Raw genomic sequence first — 20,781 nt, forward strand, 5'->3', positions numbered from 1 at the left:
AAAATAGTTTAAACCTGAGCTTAGCATTAGGAATACATGCTTTTTTACACAGGAAACTTTGCTATCAAAAGTCTGACTCCTGTGGAAATCGCAGTTCAGCCTTCTCACTATAAAATTGAGCAAGATTTTTGTACCTACTGGCTACCAGGGTTCCAAAATAAAGTAATAATAAGATGTTTCACAAGCTAAAATGTATATAATTGATTTATGAAATTATTTATGTGCGAGATCACATAAAAAAGAATTAAGCTTTTTTGACTGTTTTAAGTGTTTTAAATGAAATTATACTTTAAGTAAAAGTGAAAATGTTTGCTTTCTTATTTAATTAGCAAAGTCTGGTGGATAAAGTATCACGAAGACAAAGACCTGATATGAATATGTTATTTCTAAATATGAAAGTAAGGAGGACACATCTGGTTAGCGACTCACTTGATGAGGTATATTTTATTTCAGAATGGTTCTGACTTATTACTAAAATGTTTTAAACTATTATTTCTCTGTGCCAATATGTATACCTGCATAAATGCTGATATAGTTAAGAGAAATTTTATATAAATAAGCTTTTATAACATTCTGATGTTTATTAGTAGTTGGTTAATTCCTCATAGGAGTTGATGTAGAATATGTAAATATGTAATTCATGTTTCTTAGTGTTCTACCTGGACTCTAGACCAGCCATCTTTCTTCTGATTAGGTGTAAAACAAGTCAGTTTTAGCTCTCCACACCCCACGTTGCTCATCTGTAAACTTAGAGGTCTGACCTATAGGGTATAGGACCTCTGTAGGTTCACACCAACATTGACTCATGGATGTATATTGCAAAGTTCCTTGCATGTACACTGCTGCAGTCAAACCATCATGTATTAGAGATAATGGCTATTTTATCTATGTGGGGCTTTTATTTAGTGTTGAAAGAGAAGGGGCCATAAAAAGTTATAGTTTACTAAATTAAAATTTTGGACACAGTATGATTCTTGGGGGCAATACCCTTAATTCTTTTTCCTAGTCTGTAAAACAAACAATAACGCCTAGCTTATCCTGTCAGACAAATTGAATGGATGGATAGATGTGTGAATGGGTAGATGTTTATGGAAGTAAAAATAAGCTAAAGTCTGCCTAATATTGTTCCCAAAAACTAAAAAAATAAATAAATTCCCTTTTTATTGCTCTTTGTTCTGCCTTATTACATAACTTCTTCAAATAGCTGACCCGGAAAAGAGCTGACTTGAAGAAGAAATTGAAAGTTACATTTGTAGGTGAAGCTGGTTTGGATATGGGTGGCTTGACTAAAGAATGGTTCCTTCTTCTAATTCGCCAGATTTTCCATCCAGATTATGGTGAGTGTTAATGTTTGTGATCATTGTCACTCTAGACTTGTTAGAGTTTAGTAGTAGCCCTGACATTTTCATCAGCTGTAAATGTAGAATTTGTACAGAAATAGTCGTACATCTCTTGAATAAATGAAATGAATGGAAGTGTACCATTGAAATAAAGAACATTCAGAATTTTAAAACAAGCCAATAGGTTCTTTTTTTCTGTACTAGTATGCGAAGCTTGTTCCGTTAAATAGTCATTTTAAGAAATAGAAGTCTGTGGTGTTGGGAGGTGGTTTAGTCAGTAAACAGCTGGCTGTATATGCCCGAGGCTCAACTTAGGTCCCAAGTATCCTCCATCTGCCAACACTCCTTTAACAGCAGCGAGAGAGAGAGAGAGAGAGAGAGAGAGAGAGAGAGAGAGAGATATCTTAATTGGTCAGGTCCAGAGTCAGTGGGAGACTCTTTCAAAGATAACATGAACCATGACTGAAGAAGACACCTGACATTAACCTGTGGATTCACACACAGGTGAACATGTATACACGCATAAACCACAGACAAATGAAGTAGAAATTCATAAGTTAAATTTTAAGGACAAAATCTGTATTATATTTTATTTAGAGAAAATGCTTACATAATTATGTGTCTATTAGATGTTTTTCTTCAAAGGTTATACATATCATACATGTTATGGATAACATAGATGTGTAAAATCTTGTACATCCTTGTAAAAACCCAAAGATATAAAAATGCCTTCCATAAATATTTTACTAAGATTTGTAAATATATTCTGTGAAATTTTTAACATGAAAGATGATTCGTAACAGAACTGTTGCCTTTGGTAGATTTCATATGTGTTTTACCAGTGCTTTTCATCTTGTGGATAAATTATGCTTTCCCCGCAGGCATGTTTACATACCACAAGGATTCACACTGCCATTGGTTTAGCAGCTTTAAGTGTGATAACTATTCTGAGTTCCGATTGGTTGGAATTGTATCCTTTAAACTTTCCACTAGGAGGTGCTACTAGACTAGAGTTTTTTTAAGGGTTTTTTTTTTTTTTAATTTTTCAATCTATAGTTTAGAAAGATGTTGTTTTAGAAAATTAAACATCAGACTTATTAGATTTTCTCATATATATATAATATATATGTTATCAAACCTCCATAGTCTCAATACATTTAAAGAAAATGACTGACTTTTAATTCTTTTTATCTCAAAATATATATCAAAATTATCAAAAATTTAAGTTTTTAAAATCTAGATTATTTTCCATTTGTAATAAATTATTTTCTCTCCTTGCATTTTGTGCTCATTTACTCAGTTTACTAAGTTGAAATCATAAGAATTAAATTTAGCTTTTTTTAAGTACCTTGAAATCCTGAGACATGAAGGAGGTAACCCTAAAAAAAATTAAAAAGTGAATGCTATGGGAAATATTTAAAACACATATAATTATTTTACAGCTTTTTTAATTTTATAAATTCATTTGCTGTTTCTTATCTCTATCTCAGGTATGTTGTATAATTTATTCCTTCACTACAAAGAGAGATTAGATAATAGACAAAGATACCTTGTATATTAGCTTTTTAAGTTAGAAGAAGTATAATTGTAGGAAACGAAAGAAGAGTAAAAAGATAAGCAAGAGCTGAAGATGTGTAGAGAAGAGGGAAAATTCCAACTTTGGGAAGGTTAGCATTTAAATAAGTCGATGAGCATCAGTGCAGGGGAGTTTATCGTCAGTCAGATGGCTATGTACCGTCCATTAACAGTAAGTTCTAAGGGGTTTGTGACTTCACTAAACCCAAGATTAGCATAAAAATAAGTGTGGTGAGGTTGTAAGGTGGAGACGATGTGATACTGTATTTGTCCCAGAGAATTTAAGATGAGAGGATGGGGGACTGAAAGGCTGAGTTGTTACTGACTTGCTACAAAGCAGTGATCACCCTGGGACTGGAGGAAGTGCTGAGCATCCGTCCATATCAGGCCATGTCATGTTTACCGTGATTAAATCCTGAGGAACTTGAAAGAGTATATGAAAGAAAAAGCAGGAAATAAAAATACACATTGAAGTAGTCAAGTTTTGAAACGCTTATAGATTGTCATATCTAAGGTCCAGAACGACTAATTTCACACTATCCAAGAAGGCTGAACAAGTCCTAGATTCCTGTTTTCCTCTAATTTACAGGTCTCACTTGAGTGTGTCCAACTCTGTGGTACTTTTTACTGACTTTGATCTATTTGAACTTCTTCATGCATGTGATTATCTTGCTTTACAATACTATGTTACAGCTCACAGTTGTGATATTTTGACTTCCTGATATCACTAATAAAGTTAGCTATTGAACTTTTAAATAATGCTTTTCATAAGACTGTGAATTGCCAGTCATCTTCTTTTATGATATCCGTGGTTTTTACTCAGCCAGTACCTAAAAGATCATACTAAGCATGTTCTTATGTGTATATTTTATGTTAAACAAGTGTGTCTAAAATTAAACTCCCACAATTAGTGTTTGACTGCAGTTATTTTTAAATATGGTAAAATCTTAGTGTTTACAAGAAATAGAACTATAAAACAAAATAATAATTGTAAAATTATAAATGTTATGAGTATTAATAACAGTAATATTTTAAAAGTAGAATTACCTATACCAAAAAAGGATTTTGAAACTGTATAGAAACAATATAGTATAGTACAGGTTTTCAGACTATCCACAGCACAAAGCACTCAGTGACACTGGCAGAAAAATTACTCCATCCCTGTTTCAACTAGAGCAGGTTAATTTGGTGTGAAGTATAATATTTCTGTGTGAGAGGCTCTGTAGCAGAAACCTATTAACCTACTTCCTTACTGTGGGCAACCTGCTTTGAGGATTTTAGTATTAAAAATTTTTAAGTGAAAAATGTTTAGAGGCTATTATCATAGTGGATAATTATGAATTACAACACTGTAATATTATGATTGTCATCACTGTTGCTACTATCTTGATTATATATTTAAGTGTATTTGTGGATTCTATCTTCTTACACACACTGATCAGCCTGTGCAGTTACTTAGACAACAGTATAGCCATTTCTTATGACTCCAGCCCTCATTTAACCTTTGCAACTTAAATTCACAGTATTCAAAATTTTTTCAGCAATTTTCTAGGCCTATATGTTTAGGTTTCCTTTTAAATATGTAAAATAAATTACTCTTTAAGTAACTTTTCCATCTTTATTAACTTGAGTATTTCTTATTTATATTTTGATTGTTATTCCCTTCCCGGTTTCCAGGCCAACATCCCCCTAACCCTTTAAGTAACTTTAATATAATAACTGACCTTTAAATACCAGGAAATTTGATCTGAACTTCCTTTTTCAGCAAATGGCTAAGTTACATTGTGCTGTGAAGGCAAGTTTTACAACTTAAATGAGGCATCTGAACTCTAGCCCTTCAAGTTTTGTATATGGGTGTGCTCACACCACTGTCTCGGTAACAGTACGTGTACATCAGTGCGCTCATTCATACCAGCTCCCTTAACACACTCTTCACTTTAAATAACTAAAAATGGTAATTTCTAAAATCAAGTACTTCTTACAAAACCACCAACATACTTGCTTAAATTTAGTAATTTTTATATATTAAATAATTTATAGGAATGCCTGAAATCATTAAATCCTATCAAATAAACACCTTTTCCCATGACTTTTGTTAATCAAGAATTATAGTGTGTAAATGAAATGAAATAAAGAAAAAAGAGAGGTGTGTTGGACTAATCAGAAATCCAGTGTTAGATCTGAAAGAAGTATATAAGAAGACTGGTGCATAATTCGAAACTTATTTGTTGTCATGGATTTTATGTTAATACTTAACATTTAGTATGCATAGCTCATGGGACTAGCTGTTTATAACAGCATCACCTTGGATATTCGTTTTCCTCCCTGCTGTTACAAAAAGTTACTGAGCCCTCCTGTTGTACCTAGTGATCAGAGTACACCAGTAGGCATCTGCAGTGTTACCATTGACGACTTGTGCCAGATTATGCCTGTAAGTATGCTATTGATCTTGTAGTTGTGTGTTATGTGAATGCCTCCTTACTTGTAGTCTTGTAATGCTGATCTTACTTTAAATCAGGCTTCCCTTGTAGAACTCTTCTCTGTCTTCCTTGTAGTCCCTTCTTTACAGAGACTATTCTGCAGTGTGCCTAAGCTCTTACAGAACAGTAAAGATTTTTAAGTCTGATGGGCGTTGATTTCAATGCTGACCATGCCGTTTATTGACTTTGTAAACTTGGGTGAGTTATTTACCCTTTCTGAGCCCTAATGTCTTTATGGAAATACTAGGTTGTTTTAAAAATAATAATCAAAAGCAAATAATAGGCTGGAAAGATAGCTAGCTCAGCAGTTAAAAGCTCTTACTGCTTTGGTAGAGCACCCAAGTTCAGTTCTTGGGGCCCATATTAGAGTGCTGACAGCTACTTCTAACTCCAGCTCTGGGGAATCCAACAGTTCTGGCCTCTGCAATCATATACACATACTCGTACACAGACTTACACACATAAACATAATTTAAAATATACTTTATGGTAATAGGCATGTCAAATCTCTACCTACCTAGATTTATATAAAATACGTGAAAAACCGCTGACAATTTTATTTTCACATTTCACAGTACAGGTGAAAATGGTACTTTTTATCCCACTCCTCCTATCCAAGACTATTCTCTTTGCTAGAAACAGGGAGAAGTCTTCTTTTATTGTACTACCAGAAAACACTCAGACACAGCATCATGATCTGACAAAACAGACCAAGTAATACAAAACTGTAGCCGAGTCATGCTAGGATGAGTGGGTACCATCGCAGGGAAAGCAGAAGGTCTCATCATGGGAGGTTTAGTCATCTTGGGCATGTGGGAAGCCTCATTCTAAGAGCAGGTTCCACAGACATCACCCTAGGAGAAGGTCCTCCCAGAAGGTGGTGTAGGCATCATCCCAGATGAGGAGGACCCAGGAGACTGTGGGGAGATACCGTTTCTGATGGTAGACTTCCCCATTCTCTATGTGGTTCCTACAGTGCAGTGTGACTTTCCTACAGATGGTGATTGTAGGATGGAGCTATAGATATAGATACAGATTTATATATATAAATATAAAGTCATAGTAATCGGGATAAAAATCACCTCTACCCTGCCAGATCTAAGATCCCTGTACTTTTAATGAAATTAAAATGCATTATGTAAAGTAAAATTATTCTAGCCCATGACATTACTTATCTCTTCAAACAATTTAATAAATTAAGAGTAATTTTTCATGAAACTTGATAAAAAATGAAATATTGAGCCAGTTCTTCTTTTCAGTTTTGTTCATAGATAACTAAAATAAGAAAATACTTCTCCCAGCGCTCTCAGGCTTTTCTTGGGAGAAGAGGACACGATAACGAAATGTGTAAACCCTTAATGCATATGAGCTGTGTGTCTAAGGTTTGAGCACTGCATCCTGGAATAGCACATTTTAAATATATATGTGATTTGAAAGGGAGACGCACTGCAGACCCATAGGTGATGTGGCAGGAAGACAGGAATTACTGGAAGTCACAGTAGAACTGTAACACCTGTTTGCTTAATAGTGGACCAGAGAGTTAGATTTCTGTGGTATGAACTGGACAGTTCCCTCCGGCATGGACTTCAGGTTTTCCAAGCTATGGATGGTAGAAATCTTTAGCAAGTATCATGAGTCTTAGAAAGCACATCTCAAATATTTGTTTTAAAATATGAGTTCACTTTTTATTCTCACAGGTAAGGGACCCACAGTCGTCCCCTTACAGTTTGAAGTAATGCTAGTTGATTGTAAAAGATAGATCACAGATTTGTTTTTACAGGAGTTGGCCCATGGATTAAAGGAACTCTTATCATATGAAGGCAATGTTGAAGAAGATTTCTATTCAACATTCCAGGTACTGATGAAAGCATAGCACTGTGTATGAGCTGTAATCTTAAATATGAAAATGTCATTGTTCCTAAGCACTTGTTGTTAGATGAACAAGAATAATCAACATGTAAATTCTTAAGAGAAGGATCTTTAGTCTGAGTGTAGCAGTGTATCAGAGGTCTAGGCACTCAGGAGTCTCAGACACAAGAATTGTGATTTTTGAGCCTTATAGCAACACTTTTCTCACTTAACTAATTTTAAAAGTATCAAATGTAATAGAGACAGTACTGCAGACACATGCAGATAAGCAGGCGAAAGTGAATTCATCAAGGGCATGGTACGCCCCGAAGACAGCTGCATATTCCCGTGACTGGTTGGCTTTACTCCAAAGCTAGCTGGCCTCTTACACTGCCCCAACACAGGAGGTTTAGGAGCAGGTAATGAGTCAAACAGAAAACCACTCATTTCCACTCTGCTCACTTGCCATACAGGTTCTGTGAGCTTTGTTAAAACATTAACTGTATTTAACAGGAAGGGTTGGAAACCTGCTTTTTTACCTCAGAATGACACCCCTTAATATAAATATCACTAGAAAGTTGAGGCTTGTGGCAGTTGTGTGTTAATGTAGAGGCAGAACTGTTCTACGGATCTACCCACCCGAAGCCTCTGTATGTCAACAGTCCAATTAACATGTGGTATCGCCCACCAGGTTTTTCAAGAAGAATTTGGAGTAATTAAATCCTATAACTTAAAGCCAGGGGGTGATAAGATTCCAGTTACCAATCAGAATAGAAGAGGTAAGTTAGATACCATTTTAAATCGCAGTGAGTTATACCTTTTTATTCCTATGACTGTGTAACAGATGTGAAATTGCTTTCCAGAATATGTACAGCTTTATACTGACTTCCTTTTGAACAAATCTATCTATAAGCAATTTGCTGCATTTTACTGTGGATTTCATAGCGTGTGTGCTTCAAATGCCCTAATGGTGAGTTTAAATTTTTAAGCTTTTGATTATGTTTTGTAATGGTACAGCAGATAATTCCTAAGTATCATAATAGATAAGCTTTTAAAATTAGGAAATGAAGAGGTTGCAAGGACATTGGGCGGATATGAGAGGATTAGGAGATGGGTGGGACTGGGGAGCATGATGTGAACCTCACAAAGAATCAAAACGTTTCTAAAATTAGAAATAACAGTAGTGTTCCTCTTTCACCTTTCTCCTTTAGAGAAAGAAAAATGTGACTTCAGCTCTTTCTCTTTTCTACTATGCCTTAGATCAGGGCTTTAAAAGCTGTATGAAGATGTTGAGACTTAGGAGTAAACATAGCAGAAGAGTTAATGCCTGGCTCCCGGGTGGGGGATGTGCGAGTGTGCTGTGTGATTGCCCTGCCTACCCTAGGGTCTCAGCAACTCCTCCACAGCTTCTGGTGGGCTTTTATGGTGCTTTGACTTGTCTTGACCATGTAACTTGGAGTTAGAATACCATTTTGTAAATACTACATGATTCTCTCACCTTAAATAACCAGGCACATGCCATGCTGCCTGTCATATGTCCCTTCTGTTTTATCATGAGAGTCTGGAGTAGCCTTTCATTTATGTTGTTTTTAAAGAAGAAAGAAATGGATTATCAAAATGCTAATGGTGGCAGGAACAAGAGGCTTTCTTTCTGGCTTGTTACAGAGCAATGGTTCTCAACCTGTGGGTCATGACCCCTGTGGGGTCGATAACAGCTCTTTCAGAGGGGTCACATAGCAGGTATCTTGTATATTGGATTGATTCATAACAGAAGCAACAGTTATAAAGTAGCAGCAACTATAATTCTGTGTTTGAGGGTCATCACACATGAGACACTGTATTAAAGGATAGTGGCATTAGGAAGGTTGAGAACCACTCTTTTAGAGTAACTTTGTAATATGCTTGCTGGTACGTACCTTTGTAAAAGAAGTACTGTTGAGGGGCTGGAGAGATGGCTCAGTGGTTAAGAGCCCCCGACTGCTCTTCCAGAGGTCATGAGTTCAATTCCCAGCAACCACATGGTGGCTTACAACCATCTATAATGAGATCTGATGCCCTCTTCTGGTGTGTCTGAAGACAGCTACAGTGTACTTACATATAATAAATAAATAAATCTTTAAAAAAAAAAAGAAGTACTGTTGAGTTGTAACTAAGTTTTATGACTCTGGTAGTGGGAAGATGAAGAAAGGGAAAATAAAAATTATATGGCATAGTATTGCCTATTTTTCAGATTTACTCTCAAATGAGAACTAACTCACCTAAAAGGTAGAAAGCTAGTGAGTCTAGACTAGGTCTAGACTAGCAGACTACCCAGCCTGCAGTGCACAGAGCACCACAAAGGTGACAGGACAGCCATATCAGAACACATCAGTGCTTCCTGCTGACTGGAGAAGAATGAGTTTGGTTCATGCCGAGTTGTTTTTTCAGTTTTCTAGCAAACTTCTAATTACTGTTATAAGATACAAACCTTTTAAAGCAAAATACTTTAGTAGAAAAATATAAATGGAAAGCTTTTTTTTCAACAAAAAAAAAGTCATTTGATTTACTGAAACTATCATAATGTATATGATTTGATTCTGCAATAAAACCAGTTCAGATTTCATTTAAGGCTTTTCATTATGGTTTTTATGATTACTGACAGCTGCTTCGTCCAGAAGAGGTTGAAATTCTGGTTTGTGGAAGTCCTGAACTGGATATGCACGCACTGCAGAGGAGTACACAGTATGATGGCTATGCAAAAACAGACCTGACCATAAGGTAAGCACTAACCCTCAGGTGCCACATATGTAGAACAGAACAGAATGTGCCTTGCTCGTTCATATAACTTAGAATTCTTCAATTACTTACGTTAAATATTCTGCAGCCCCACTCTGTCTTCACTTATTTCTAAAAATGTACTAAAATAGGAATGTATTTAGAATCTTATTGAGAAAAAATTGTATCAGTTTCTTTCTATCAAAGTATAGAGATTTTTTTCTAAAGATGCTAAATTCATAAATAGCCTTTTACTGGCACTGTGTTTTAAAAAAAACTTGTATATTATATAGAGAACAAAAAACAAGTTCTATGTTATCCATTGTTAGACTGGTTAAATAATGTTTAAAATGTTATTTTATTCTAGTATCAAACACATTTATACTAGAGAAATTTTCTCAGAACTTAGTTTATAAGAGTCTCTAAGGATTGCGTCATGTGTGAATTTCCTTCTGTAGATACTTTTGGGATGTTGTGCTTGGATTTCCTCTTGAACTTCAGAAGAAGCTGCTACACTTTACCACAGGAAGCGACAGAGTACCTGTTGGAGGGATGGCTGATTTGAATTTTAAAATTTCAAAGAATGAAACTTCTACTAACTGGTAAACTCTGGGTTATAACTTACTTATTGTATTGTTTGGTTGGTTGGTTGGTTGGTTGGTTGGTTGGTTGGTTGGTTGGTTGGTTGGTTTGAATTTTTGGGATGGAGTTTCTCTGTGTAGCCCTGACTGTTCTGGAACTCATTCTGTAGACCAGACTGGCAACTGGCTTCTAACTCAGAGATCCACCGCCCTCTGTATCCCAAGTGCTAAGATTAAAGGCATGTACCACCACTGCCCAGCTCACTTTATTTTTAATATGTAACTTATTAGTAATTTTGGAATCAAAAAAGTCTTTCAATCTGAAGTCATTTTCATGTAAAATTCTTCAGGGTCAACGTGACCTTGAAAACAGAGGAGACTGGCTGAAAGTTCCTGGCAGTGTTGGCACATCCCAGTACTAATGGTGATACTCTTCTGTCTCTTTTTAAATACCTATGTAAGGTATTCGCTTTGTGGACTTTTTTAGAACCTTGTAGTAGCATGTTGTCTAGCCCTCATTTTTGTGTAAATGATTTTTATAATTAGGAAATTTATGAAGTTGGGGCTTTTGAAAGGAGCAGAGGTAACTATTGTATTAATACTTTTTAAGTACTGGTACTGGCACCTTTCAAGTCTTATGCTCCTGACATATGAAGTGGTAAAGACCATGACGTTAAACAGTTTTCTAATAGTGTTAATGGGTAATTCACTCTGGTTCTCCTTACTCCTATTCCACTATTCTGTGCCTTCAAAAACTACTCCGAGAAGGCACGGCTCTCATCATAATCACCCTTGCCCTATGGTCACACATTGGACGTTCTTAAATCCTGTTCCAGGACTTTCATTTCCGAACTTGAGTTGGTTCTATGCTTTCCCAGTTGGTCCCACCCTGGTACTCTTACTTTTCACCTCATGCCTAGCTGAGTTAAGGCCACTTTCCTGTCCAGGTTCCTATACAGCTCCTTCTCCATGACACTGACCTGGTCCTGACAAGCTGGCACTAGTAGCTTTATTGTACCTCATCGGTTCCATTCCTAGAGTCCATCATTTCTGTTTACATCCACATATTATTTTTGGTTCATCCTTAAAACACACTTCCTGCCTTCCCCCATTCCTTTGATTTGTTCATTTTTTTTTGTTTTGTTTTGGGAAAATGTTTCTAGAATGTTTAAATTAAATTAAAATTAACTGCTGAAATTTTAAGACAAAGTGTAATATATAGAGACATTTTACAGAGAGGTTTTTTTTCTCCATCTTTATTAAATTGGGTATTTCTTATTTACATTTCAGTTGTTATTCCCTTTCCCAGTTTCCAGGCCAACATCCCCCTAATCCCTACCCTCCCCTTCTATATTGGTGTTCCCCTCCCCATCCTCCCCCCATTACTGCCCTCCCCCAACAATCACATTCACTGGGGGTTCAGTCTTGGCAGGACCAAGGGCTTCCCCTTCCACTGGTGCTCTTACTAGGCTATTCATTGCTACCTATGAGGTTAGAGTCCAGGGTCAGCCCATGTATAGTCTTTGGGTAGTGTCTTAGTCCCTGGAAGCTCTGGTTGCTTGGCACTGTTGTTCACATGGGGTCTCAAGCCCCTTCAAGCTCTTTCAGTCCTTTCTCTGATTCCTTCAACGGGGGTCCCGTTCTCAGTTCAGTTGTTTGCTGCTGCCATTCACCTATGTATTTGCTGTATTCTGGCTGTGTCCGGTTCCTGGCAGCCTGCACTTCTTTGCTTCATCCATCTTATCTAGTTTGGTGGCTGTATATTTATGGGCCACATGTGGGGCAGGCTCTGAATGGGTGTTCCTTCAGCCTCTGTTCTAAACTTTGCCTCCCTATCCCCTCCCAAGAGTATTCTTGTTCCCCTTTTAAAGAAGGAGTGAAGCAAATGCATTTTGGTCATCCTTCTTGAGTTTCATGTGTTCTGTGCATTTAGGATAATTCAAACATTTTTATGTGATATGTGCTTGCTACTTCTCATGAAGATCTTTTTTAATGTTGACTTTTCCTGTGACACCAAAAAGTCATCATTTTTTCAATAAATTTTATTTCACTTTATATTGCTGTCATTGCACTGTCTCTTCAAGACATAGAGGGCAGGCCTTATTTATCGTATACTCCATACAGGAACACATGTAGTAACTATTTCCTGAACGACTAAGCTGATGTCACAATTATACTTAGGGATCACAATATTGTCCTTCTCTGGTTAAGCACAAATACCCGAGTTCAGATCCCTAGCACACATATAAAAAGCCAGGGGTGTGGCCACATTAACTTACAACCCTGAATTGGAGTAAGGATGCAGAAACAAATGAGGATCACTAGGGCTTGCCTGCCAAGTCAAAGAAAAGACAAGTTTTAGGTTCAGTCGGAGACCCTGTTGCAATGAGCTAAAGGCAGGGAGTGAAGAATAGACATCCAGTATCTTCCCCTGGTCTCTATATACACACATGAATGTGTGTACTACCACACATATGTGCACATGAGCATATACCACACAAAAAATAAAAAGATTATACTTTAAAACATAAATGAATATTTTTATATAATTAAGAAATTTCTATACGAGTCATAATTAAAAGAATGAGAAAATGTCAAGAGAAGCTTTTGCATTTGCAGGTTTATTTGCTCAACAGTTTTTTGAATATTTATAGCAATAAAAATATGATTGAGTTAAAAGGTAATTTGAGTAACTTATTTTAATACAAAAGCAACATATAAATGCCTCTGATTATTTTTACTTCAGAGATAGTTTAATTCTGAATCTGGAATGACTCTAGATTCCCAGCAGGGCCTTCAACATTTATTAAATGTAACTGTCAAAGACACATGACATTTCCGTCCAGTACAGTGATAGTGTTCCTTAAAAGGCAAGGACAATATTCCATCTGAACTAAGAATTTTCATCCCTTCTGTAAGGCACACTATTAATGATTAATGGTTTTGTTGAATGTGAGTGGCAATGGTTTTTTACGTCTTAGCAAATAGCACTGGTTTTGGAGTCAGATCTGACTGGATTTGCAACTCAAGTTTACTCTTTCCAGCTTTGGATACTTGATCCATATATTCCCAGGTCTAATTTTCCTCATCCATACAGTAGGGATAATAACCACTTCTAGGTTACCTTGGGGCTTAAATGAAGCAATGCATATCAGCGTATGCTGCAGTGCTTATCATAATCCAGAGCCTCCATAAATGGTAACTGACCTAGTATTTGTAAGTCTTTTTGTATGGTCTTGCAGTATGAACTCTGATCATACAGAATTCTTCTTAAGTATTCTCTGGCATATTCTCCACTCTTACATACTTACTGACTTTGCTGAAAGCTATTGTGATGCTAAGCAATTCATAAAAACTGAAGAGAAGGCTCTGAGATGTCTCTAGAGACTCTGGATGAAGACAACAGTGTTACCTGGTAGAACGATGTGGAAAGAGCCAATCAGAAGGACTCAAGGACTGGATGTTCTGTGTGCATAGAGGACAAGAGCTTTAAAAGCAGGTCCAGAATGGCTTGTTACAACTTTCTGACAATCAAGACTGAACTCTAGCAATATACCATCTAGGTATTTAGTGTAGATCACAGTCTTTTTCTTTTAATGTAAGTGCACAGTTTAGCATATCGGTGAGGAAACTGAGATCTAGAGACACTGAGCGACTCAAAGTCCCACAGAAGTGAGGGAGTAGTATTTAAATTCACATCTGTCTGACTCTGGCAAAATGCTTTTCCAATTAGAGTTTACTGAAGGCAGGAGTACTGATTGTCTTGTCTGTAAACAAGCCCCGTTACCTGGAATGGCACTGGATCCTCAAGTCCTCAATAATGAAGACAGAGTCATCACGGAACAGGAAAATTGAACCCAATGTTTGCAGCATTTAACTTTCTTGGTCGTTTCCTGTCTGTTTTAGTGTTCCTTAAATTTTTATTTTTCCCTCTAGGTTACCTGTGGCACACACTTGCTTCAATCAACTCTGCCTTCCCCCATACAAGAGCAAAAAAGATCTGAAACAGAAACTGATTATTGGAATTTCAAATTCAGAAGGGTTTGGACTTGAGTAACCTAGAAGACTTGAAATACAGTATTCTATATGTAGCACTCAGTTCCCTCTTACTGTGCCTTTAAAACTTTCATGTTTCGGTTTCAAAACATTTTCACAAAGCTCACCACTTTTAAAATAATGAGGGTCTTTTTTTTTTTTTTACTGAGATACGAAATATGTGTAGTGAAGGCATGATTTAATATATATAAATATATATATTTCCGAAATGTATTCAGTGAGAAAAAGAGCCTATGGCAGAAACAGGTCTGAGTCCAGCAGTCTTTTTATAGCACTTTGTTGTTGTCCATATATAGTTTGTCACAGGTGTCCACTGGGAAAGCCAAGTGCAGTAAGAGTGTTTCTGTGACGTGATGGAACCCAGTGGCAGATGTGTGCTGGCAGCACACTGTAGCAGAGCAGAGAGCTACATTATCTTTACCTTAAAGCATGTAGCCATATTTTCATACAAAGGTAACAACAGTATAACTGCAAGTGCAGTTCACAGGGTCTTTTGATACATCGGTTTGGGGTCCTCTAAGATCTTTTCACCGTTGCTGAAAAGCATGTAAATAACACTACACAGCAGCCGAAGAATCATGGGATTTTGATAGTGCCATTTATTGCTAAAGATTTATTTTTACAAAGTAAATTTAGGGTTTTAGATGTGTATACAGCTTTTACAAATCAACAAAGATGATTGTACAAGAGTATTTTCAGACCAATTGGATTCATGGTTATATTCTTTTAAGTATTGTTAGTCTGCATGCTCCCTGACAGTAAATTGGTTACTTGAGTATCCTGTCATGTTTGTATAATGGTATTTCTCCTTAAAAATCAATATAGTAGAGCAAATTAGACCAAACTAGTCATTGACTACTTAAAATAATTACAAGCACAAAAGAAACCTGGCTATTTTATATATTTTGATGTACAACTTATATCTACATTTTTGATCACCAGTTATACAAAAACACTAATTTTTGGAAAATGTAGGATAAGATATTTGACAAAAGTGAAATACAATTAAAAACATTTATGTCAAAATGATGTAGAAGTTTGACATTTTGGCTAAAATGTTTGTTTTTTCACTGGATTCTAAATATAGTAAATTCAAAAGTACCTTTGTTTTCTATTTATAATAAAATAGCATGTAAAAACTGCATTTTTAAGCCCCAGAGTTTTTGTTTTGTTTTAATTTATAGTGAAGCAGTTTTATTAGCATGTTACAAACTTTTCCATCTCAAGACTTTTTCTTTGATAGCTTTTCTTCAGAAAACTCTGAAGTGACATTCGCAATAAGAATGAAACCAGCATTTAGTACCAGCACATGACCCACAGGCAAGTAACACTTGGCCCCCTTCCTGAGCTAGGCATTTCCTTGTTGCTATGCTTCCTGCACCCAACCAGCAGAACTCAGGGTGCAGCAGTTCGTCAGTGTGCCCATAGTTCTGACGTTCACCCACGTGTGTTAGAGAACCCAACTTCCTTTCCTGTGAGGCTTGAGACTGCAAATGACTACGTTCCCATTTGAGTATACCAAAAGGATACTTCTTCTTTAAAATCTTGGAAAGCCTAAGACAGCTAAAGGTACGTTTGCTTTGGTGTGTATATTGTTTTAAATCCATATGCAAATAAAACTGCTTCTCTCTTGCACTTCGTAGAGATGTTTAATGTAGGTTCCTACTAACAAGCACAAAGAATTATGTATAGGAAACCAGATTTAAGTGTTTTCAGTAAAATGTAAACGAAGTTTTTATTTGTTAAGGCTGACTCATGGAAATAGTATTGGTTTGGTTTGGTTTGGTTTGCATGTCTAACGATGTATGTTGATAGCTATGTCACTTTTGCAAGTACACAGGCAAGCCAAATTGTAAGTGACAAAGTCCATAAATAATGGGAAATTTGTTGTCTTTTATTAAGTTGAAGTTTATAACCATTAATTGCTAAGTCATATATTTATGCTCTGTTTTGGTTTACAATGTAATAATACCTCATTTTAAAAGTAAAAACTACTACTGTTACATTTTATTTTAATCAGCTAGAAAATTCATGTAGCTTTTTAAATATACAACCTGTTAATGATTTCTTGAGTTTTTCTATCTGCCATAGTAAATTAAAGCATTGCACAGTATTTATTAGTATTTATAAAATGTCTTGTCCTTTTTTAAAAAACCTATTATTTATTTTTCTTCTGTGTTTTTAGCAGTCCTTCTTTTGTACAAATCTGTATTGTATTGAGTTTATCTGTGTACATTTTCAAGTATTAAAATTATACAGTCAGTCAAGCTTCAGTTCATTTTTCTTTAAACACTGGACAATTAATTAAAACAGTAAATTTAAAATTACACTGCTCTTTACAAGATACTTCAATTAGGAAATTACTAAAACATACACCTTCAAGAGCTATGGAGTTGACACAGTATAGTCAATCGCCTTAGCGTGTTTTTGGTATGAACCTGTGTGCAGTATCTGAATGGTCACATAACTAAGATGTGTCACCAGATGATACACAGTAGCAGTGGAGTGCGCCCAGGAGTGGATGTCTGGGGACTTCCCACTTGTGTTCTTCCTGAGGCCTGCCCCTTGGCCTTTTCTCTCCTGCCCATATGCCTAAGCTTAAGAAAGAGAAAAGTTAGTGAAAATGAGGAGAGAATGTTATGGTAAGTATTCAAATAAACCTACTCCTAACGTTTAGGAGTTTAATTCCTTATAAATAACCTTTAGGAGCTATTTATTAGGGGTGGGGAAAGAGTGAGGCACAGAGAAACTGAAGCAGGAATTCGCCACTTCTAATAGGCTGGTTGGCCAGTGAGTCTCAGTGATTTCCCCTCGACTCCCAATACTGGGGAACTTAAGGAACAGAGATAAATATTTATGAATTACTAGGGGAGGATCCCCATGAATCACAGAGGAAAATAAAATCAATAAATAAGAAACAAAACCAGCATAGTTAATGAAGCCCACGACCCCATTCCCTGATAAGGCTGAGGAATCTTTTTTTTTTTTTCCTTTTTTTCAGAGCTGGGGACGGAACCTAGGGCCTTGCACTTGCTAGGCAAGCGATCTACCACTGAGCTAAATCCCCAACCCCAGGCTGAGGAATCCTTAAACTAATAAGGCACACACACTGGGCAGATGTGTTTACAACTGCAGGGGAACTGTGGTGTCCAGGGCTCTCCCACTCTGCTGCAATTCTGCCACTGACTAGAAAAGGGGAGGTTGGAGGACTATCTTCACTTCTTCCAGGAAGGGAGTAAGGATTTACCTTTGGAAAGAAGCTCATGATGGACATCTTCATCACTCTTAGGGACCCCCACTTCTACTCTGCCCTGCATGCTGCCTTCTCTAAATTCCATCCCTAGGCCTCCACATCTGACTTTCCTACTAATTTTAGCACTGTCAACATCAGCACCATCTCCTTCCCCCCCTCCTTTGTCTCTATAATGGTACCGTCTCCCCAGTAGCTTACCTTAATCTACTTCATCTAAGACATCTATTTAATCGTTCCTTCTTCCTTGTCCCTTTGGTAACCTTGCCAGGGTCCAGCAATTCCACATCCACTGTGGATCTATTTACACTGCCACTGTCCTAGTCTAGGCCTTGACCACCTAACCTCTGTGCTGGTTCTAGTCTGATCTCTGTGAAAGCCATCTCAGGTCTGTTCAGGGAGCCTACCACTGCATTGCTGAGAAACCTTCAGTGGTTCTGTTCCTAGCAACCCAGAGCCACATATGCCAGCCAGTAATAAAGGCTTTCCATTGTTCAGTTCACCTTGTCCTGCCTGGCTCCTATGAGATGCTTTAATCCTCCCAAACAATGCTAAACTAATCATAAAGCCATGCTGAGAGCTTCAAGAGATGGAGAGGTGGCTCAGTGGTTAAGACAGTTTGCTTTCCCTGCAGAGGACCCAAGCTCCATTCCCAGCACCCATGTCAGGCAGTTCACAACTTCCTGTCACTCAAACTCCAAGGGATCAGATACCCTCTGGTCCCCATGGACATATCATATCCCATGACATGGAATATACACAAATAAAAAAAATTAAAGAATCACAAAAAAAAAGAGATATTTAAAACTTGTGCTCTGACCCAACTTGTGTTACAATGAAAGGGTTAAAAACAAAAGCCAATGTTTGAAACTGCCAGCACCTAGAGAATAAAGGTATTAAATGTTCTCTCCATCCCACTATATGACAAAATTTGAGTATATGAATTCTAAACTATTATGTTTAATAATAAAGAAAAACAAAGCCATTGCAAGGCAAAGGAAACCCTGTCTGGGACCAATGGAATGTTCTTTGTCTGGTAGCTGTCCTCTATTGGGCCAGAGTGTGACAATGGGTTTAGAGTCCCATGTCTCACTACAGCAGCATACCCACCCCCACCCCAAGTCCTAATTACATAACCATGAGAACAGATCTCAATGTCTCTAGCCGCCATGGCTTCTGTACTCGGTTGACAAGTCACCTCTATCCACATATCTTCCATTTGTCACCTACCTATGATTTAGCTACCTATGAAAAGCTCTCAGGGAGAACTTTCCCTCGGGATGGAGACCCTCCAACTCAATGACCAGACCGAGGCCACAGGATGCAATCAGCAAGAGGATTTGGTTTATTGTCGGGATACACAGGCACCTGTGGGCACTTCAGTCACTCGGGGGACTGGCGCGCCCCACGGAACCAAGGATGGGCTTTTTATAGGATTCTGGGGAGCAGAAGCAAGCATACAGAAGCAGATGCATGGTTACAGGGATATAATTGGTGGATTCTAATGTGGTAAGGGTTCAGCCCGGGGGCAAGTTTCCTAGTTACCTTCTTGGAACATAACGGCTGACTCGGCCCCCCACCAGGGTGTGGGACCTCTCCCGGGGCTTTTCTCATTGTCAGGCGCTCAACCGCAGTGGTCCTGTTGCCAGGCCTTCAACCATACACATCCTGCTTGGCAGCCGCTGTGTACTCAGTGTTCTAACCTTTCCCTGAACCAGTCATCTTAAGTACAGCCTTGCAAAATGGCGTTACTGCTGCTAAGCTGGGGTCTTTCACCTACAGTATATACGACTATATACCATGGATCGCCACCTCTCACTGCATTTATCAAAGGCATGGATGATGCCATAGTCAAGGGAATTCAATATGCTATATCCCAAACCAGCTCTATTATTAAAAGGAGAAGGGACAATTTTAGTCTTGTATTAATCAGAATTCTCTAGAGTCGAAGAATATACAGAATGTCTTTCTGTATTGAGGGAATTTATTATGATGACTTACAGTCTGTAGTCCACTAACCCAACAATGGTCAGCTGTGAATGGGAAGTCCAAGAATCCAGTAGTTGCTCAGTCCCACGAGGCTGGTTGTTTGAGCTGCTCTTCTGTAGAAGTAGGTTCCAGCAGATGTGCTGGCTAGTAAGTGCAAGCAGGTGAATAAGGGTGACTCTTCCTTCTTCCAATGTCCTTATGTAGGCCTCCAGCAGAAGGTGTGGTCCAACTTAAAGATATGTACCACCATGCCTGGATCTGGGGCTTGTTTTGTCCCTGGCTGACCTTGAACTCAGAGATCTCTTTGCCTTAGTCTCCTGGGATTAAAGGCGTGTACCACCTTGCCTGAACCTAAGCTTTTCATAGCCACTGTACCTCAAGATCTCCATGCCAAGATCCAGGTCAGAAACTTGTGTGTTCCAGCCTCAAGATCTGGATCACAGGTGAGCCCTCCAATTCTGGGTTGTAATTCATCCCAGATACAGTCAAGTTGACAACCAGGAATAGTCAGTTCAAGTCTCTTCTTTGTTAGAATGAGAGCTTACTTTCCCTGTCTTATGATTGCTGCGCCTATCAGACTGGTGCTTCTTTATTGATAACAACATAGTGGCATTAGACTACATTTTAAGGGAGTTTAGATCTCTACAGAAAAGCTGCTCCAGAACTACTTCTACCTAACCATCTGATCCAGGAATCTCTAAGCATAAGTCTGGCCATAGTCAGCACTTGGGTGTCCACTACTACCTGCCAGTGAGCACCCCTATTTAGAGACACATCTTTCTATAACTCCTCCATTTGTACTGAAAGAGGTAGAGGAGAAGGGAAGAGTAGTCAGGACAGGTCAGCTGAACTGGCAAACTCATGGCCAAAACTCAGCGGCTGTGTCCACTGCAAGCTCACTTCTAATA

At 37.7% G+C, this 20,781-nt stretch overlaps 1 protein-coding gene across 7 annotated transcripts in view; it reads left to right on the forward strand.

Annotated features, from left to right (window-relative positions):
* Hectd2 (HECT domain E3 ubiquitin protein ligase 2) overlaps nucleotides 1–16,901 on the forward strand; it is a 68,458-nt gene extending 51,557 nt beyond the window's left edge. For 5 of the 7 annotated variants that reach the window (XR_015628532.1, XM_087565150.1, XM_087565156.1 and 2 more), the window contains 10 exon segments: nucleotides 330–437; nucleotides 1,205–1,337; nucleotides 2,222–2,310; nucleotides 5,188–5,346; nucleotides 7,176–7,250; nucleotides 7,935–8,022; nucleotides 8,107–8,213; nucleotides 9,885–10,000; nucleotides 10,456–10,599; nucleotides 14,515–16,901. Coding sequence is in view for 4 of the 7 variants with exons in the window: in XM_087565150.1 (XP_087421276.1) it covers nucleotides 330–437; nucleotides 1,205–1,337; nucleotides 2,222–2,310; nucleotides 5,188–5,346; nucleotides 7,176–7,250; nucleotides 7,935–8,022; nucleotides 8,107–8,213; nucleotides 9,885–10,000; nucleotides 10,456–10,599; nucleotides 14,515–14,635 (1,140 nt within the window). In the remaining 3 variants the exon portion in view is untranslated. 7 annotated transcript variants of the gene reach the window in all.
* The last annotated feature ends 3,880 nt before the right edge of the window (nucleotides 16,902–20,781 follow it).

This window comes from Rattus norvegicus, chromosome 1 (genome assembly GCF_021556685.1).
Source record: "Rattus norvegicus strain SHRSP/BbbUtx chromosome 1, alternate assembly SHRSP_T2T, whole genome shotgun sequence".
Classification (NCBI taxonomy): Eukaryota; Metazoa; Chordata; class Mammalia; order Rodentia; family Muridae; genus Rattus; species Rattus norvegicus.